Source organism: Silurus meridionalis, chromosome 19, assembly GCF_014805685.1.
Source record: "Silurus meridionalis isolate SWU-2019-XX chromosome 19, ASM1480568v1, whole genome shotgun sequence".
NCBI classification, from domain to species: domain Eukaryota; kingdom Metazoa; phylum Chordata; class Actinopteri; order Siluriformes; family Siluridae; genus Silurus; species Silurus meridionalis.
In genome coordinates this window covers 16,145-18,644 of record NC_060902.1, presented here as the reverse complement: position 1 = coordinate 18,644, position 2,500 = coordinate 16,145, and the positions used below count along the sequence as shown (strand labels likewise).

General features: G+C 43.6%; 2 protein-coding genes across 5 annotated transcripts in view; both read left to right on the top strand.

Annotated features, from left to right (window-relative positions):
• sp1 (sp1 transcription factor) overlaps nt 1-829 on the top strand; it is a 9,851-nt gene extending 9,022 nt beyond the window's left edge. For all 3 annotated transcript variants that reach the window (XM_046875072.1, XM_046875075.1, XM_046875073.1), the window contains exons 6-7: nt 1-219; nt 430-829. The exon at nt 1-219 is cut by the window's left edge and continues 34 nt beyond it. In XM_046875072.1, the coding sequence (XP_046731028.1) occupies nt 1-205 (205 nt within the window). In that variant the 3' untranslated portion in view covers nt 206-219; nt 430-829. The remainder of the gene's footprint in view (nt 220-429) is intronic.
• A 378-nt stretch (nt 830-1,207) lies between these two features.
• Nucleotides 1,208-2,500, top strand: part of vps72a (vacuolar protein sorting 72 homolog a) — a 9,101-nt gene continuing 7,808 nt past the window's right edge. The window contains exon 1 of one of the 2 annotated variants that reach the window (XM_046875791.1): nt 1,208-1,354. The gene's annotated coding sequence lies outside the window, so the exon portion shown is untranslated. Of the gene's footprint in view, nt 1,396-2,500 lie in introns of both variants that reach the window. The other variant, XM_046875792.1, reaches the window with a different exon arrangement.

The following is a 2,500-nucleotide window of genomic DNA, read 5'->3' as shown; positions in this document are numbered from 1 at the left end:
GCGTTTTATGCGCAGTGATCATCTGTCCAAACACATCCGCACTCACACGAAGAAGAAGCCGAACGCCGAGAGCGGCTCTGACCAGACGTTCATCGCCATGGAGACGCTGTCAGCAGACAGCATGGCACGGTTAGCGAGCAGTGGCATCAACGTGGTGCAAGTAGGAGACATCAATCCCATCAGCCTCAACACTAACGGCTTCTAACCGCAATCAACCAGGTGAGACCCTCACCCAGGGTTACTGTCACTGTAGTTATTAACTCTCGGCTAACCTGTTTTACTCCTCCTTATTACCTCTTCCACCTCCTTATTACTCCTCCCCCATCTCATTTCCCCTCTCCCACATCCCCATCCCCTCCTCATTACTCCCCATTACCCCCTTCTTCTCATTATCCGCTCATTCCCTCTCCTCTTTTCCTCCATCTGCAGGTTCGGCTGGCTGGGGTACAGGGTGGATGTGTTTTTTTTTCTGTATTAAATCCCACCTGGGAGTGAGTGAGTTAGTAATCCTTCCTTCCTCTTCACGTTAGTAATCCTTCCTTCCTTCCTCGTCACGTCCTCCAGCGTTCTGACGTCCCACGTGTATCAAAGTGAATAATTTAAACACTTATTGCTTTCTTTTTGTATATAAATTATATTTTTCTAAACTCTGTGCCTTTGCATTGTGTATGAATTATGCACAGTCTTAATGTTTTATATAAAATTAAGTCGCATGAGAGCTTACTGCGTGCCTGTGTGATCTCACCTGTGATCTCTCACGTGCACACACCCACTGTATCATGCTTATTCTCAATAAATCATCTTTCTGCAATAAAAGTACAGTGAATCAGTTACTGTCCATTTTATTGAGTCTGAGAGTCTATACACACACACACACACACACACACACACACACTCTGATATTCAGGTCACAATAAAAGTAAGGTCAATAAATAATGGTAAAAATGAAGTAAAAAGAGGATTTTGATGAACACAGGATCTCCACAATCTCCAAGACCAGGCGAGTATGGACGCTAGGAGGATCACGTGTATTTCCTAGAATCAGGGAACAGAGTAGGACAGTGGAGCATGAACTCCTTCACTGGACAGCCTGAGGAAGAAAGATCTGAATTAAAAAGATCTACAGGATAACGGAGAGGAGCTTCTGCGCTACCTCGGAGTTCCACGCTCCTGACCAGCTGGTGGCGGTAGAGCACCTGAAATCCGACAAGAAAGTCAAGCGGAAGCGCAGCTGTTGTGTGGCGTTTTCCGGTTTGTTCACGTTTATACCCAGATATGTTCTAGAGCGTGATCTGCACCTCTTTGTCTTCATTAGCCATTTAGCTGAACTTCCAACCGCTGCTGCTTGCAAGTGGTGAGTTTATCTAATTGTGCGTGCGTGAGAGAGACAGAGAGGTGAGCTTATCTAATTTTGTGTGTGTGTGTGAGAGAAGTGGTGAGTTTATCTAATTGTGTGTGTTTGTGTGAGAGAAGTGGTGAGTTTATATAATTGTTTGTGTGTGTGTGAAAAGAGGTGAGTTTATCTAAGTGTGTGTGTGTGTGTGTGTGTGTGTGTGTGGGGCGCGCGCGCATACACACAATAGTAGTATAATTTTCAACATTGTACATTAATACTGAATTATCCAAACTATGAAAGAACACATCTGGAATTTTGTGGTAAATAAAACCGTATTAATCCCCCAGAAAGTTTTATATGTTTTATTTTGAGCAAAGTCCATATTCGTGCTGCTTCATCTACTGTACAAATCCAGATTATGGCAGGAAACACTCAGTTAAAGAAAGAGAAAAGATCCATCATTACTTCAAGAAATGAAGCTCTGTCAATCCCAAACATCAACAACTTTAAATGTGGCCCCAAATGCTGTCTCCAAAACAATCAAACGCTATGAGGAAACAGGTTCTAATGAGGACCGTCTTAGGAAAGGAAGTGTAAGAGCTACCTCTCCTGCACAGGATAAGTTTATTACAATTACCAGCCTCAGAAACCACTGATTTACATTTAACTGCGAGATGTTTGGTTCTGAGCACAATGTCTTTGTTAGATGTAAAGATGGTTCTTGAATGTGTGGTTCCCACTGTGAAGCATAGAGGAGGTGTGATGGTGTGGAGATGTTTTGCTGTCGACACTGTTGGTGATTTAGTCTAAATCGAGGACAAACTTAACCAGTATGGTGACCACAGCTTCTGCAGGACCATGCAGCCATCCATCTGGTTTACACTTAGTGGGAGCATCATTTGTTCTCCAGCAGGACAACGACCTCAAACACACCTCTAGGTTCTGTATTTGTTCATGAAGAAGAGTGATGGAGAGCTGCATCAGATCACCTGACTTCAATCACCACATCTCAATCCAGGTTAGATGTTTTGGGATTAGTTGGACCAGAGAGTGAAGGAAAAGCAGCCAACAAGAACTCAACACCTCTGTGAGGTCCTCAAGATGTTGGAAACCCATTGCAGAAGACGAGCTCAAGAGGATAAATGAGAGAATGTCATGAATGTG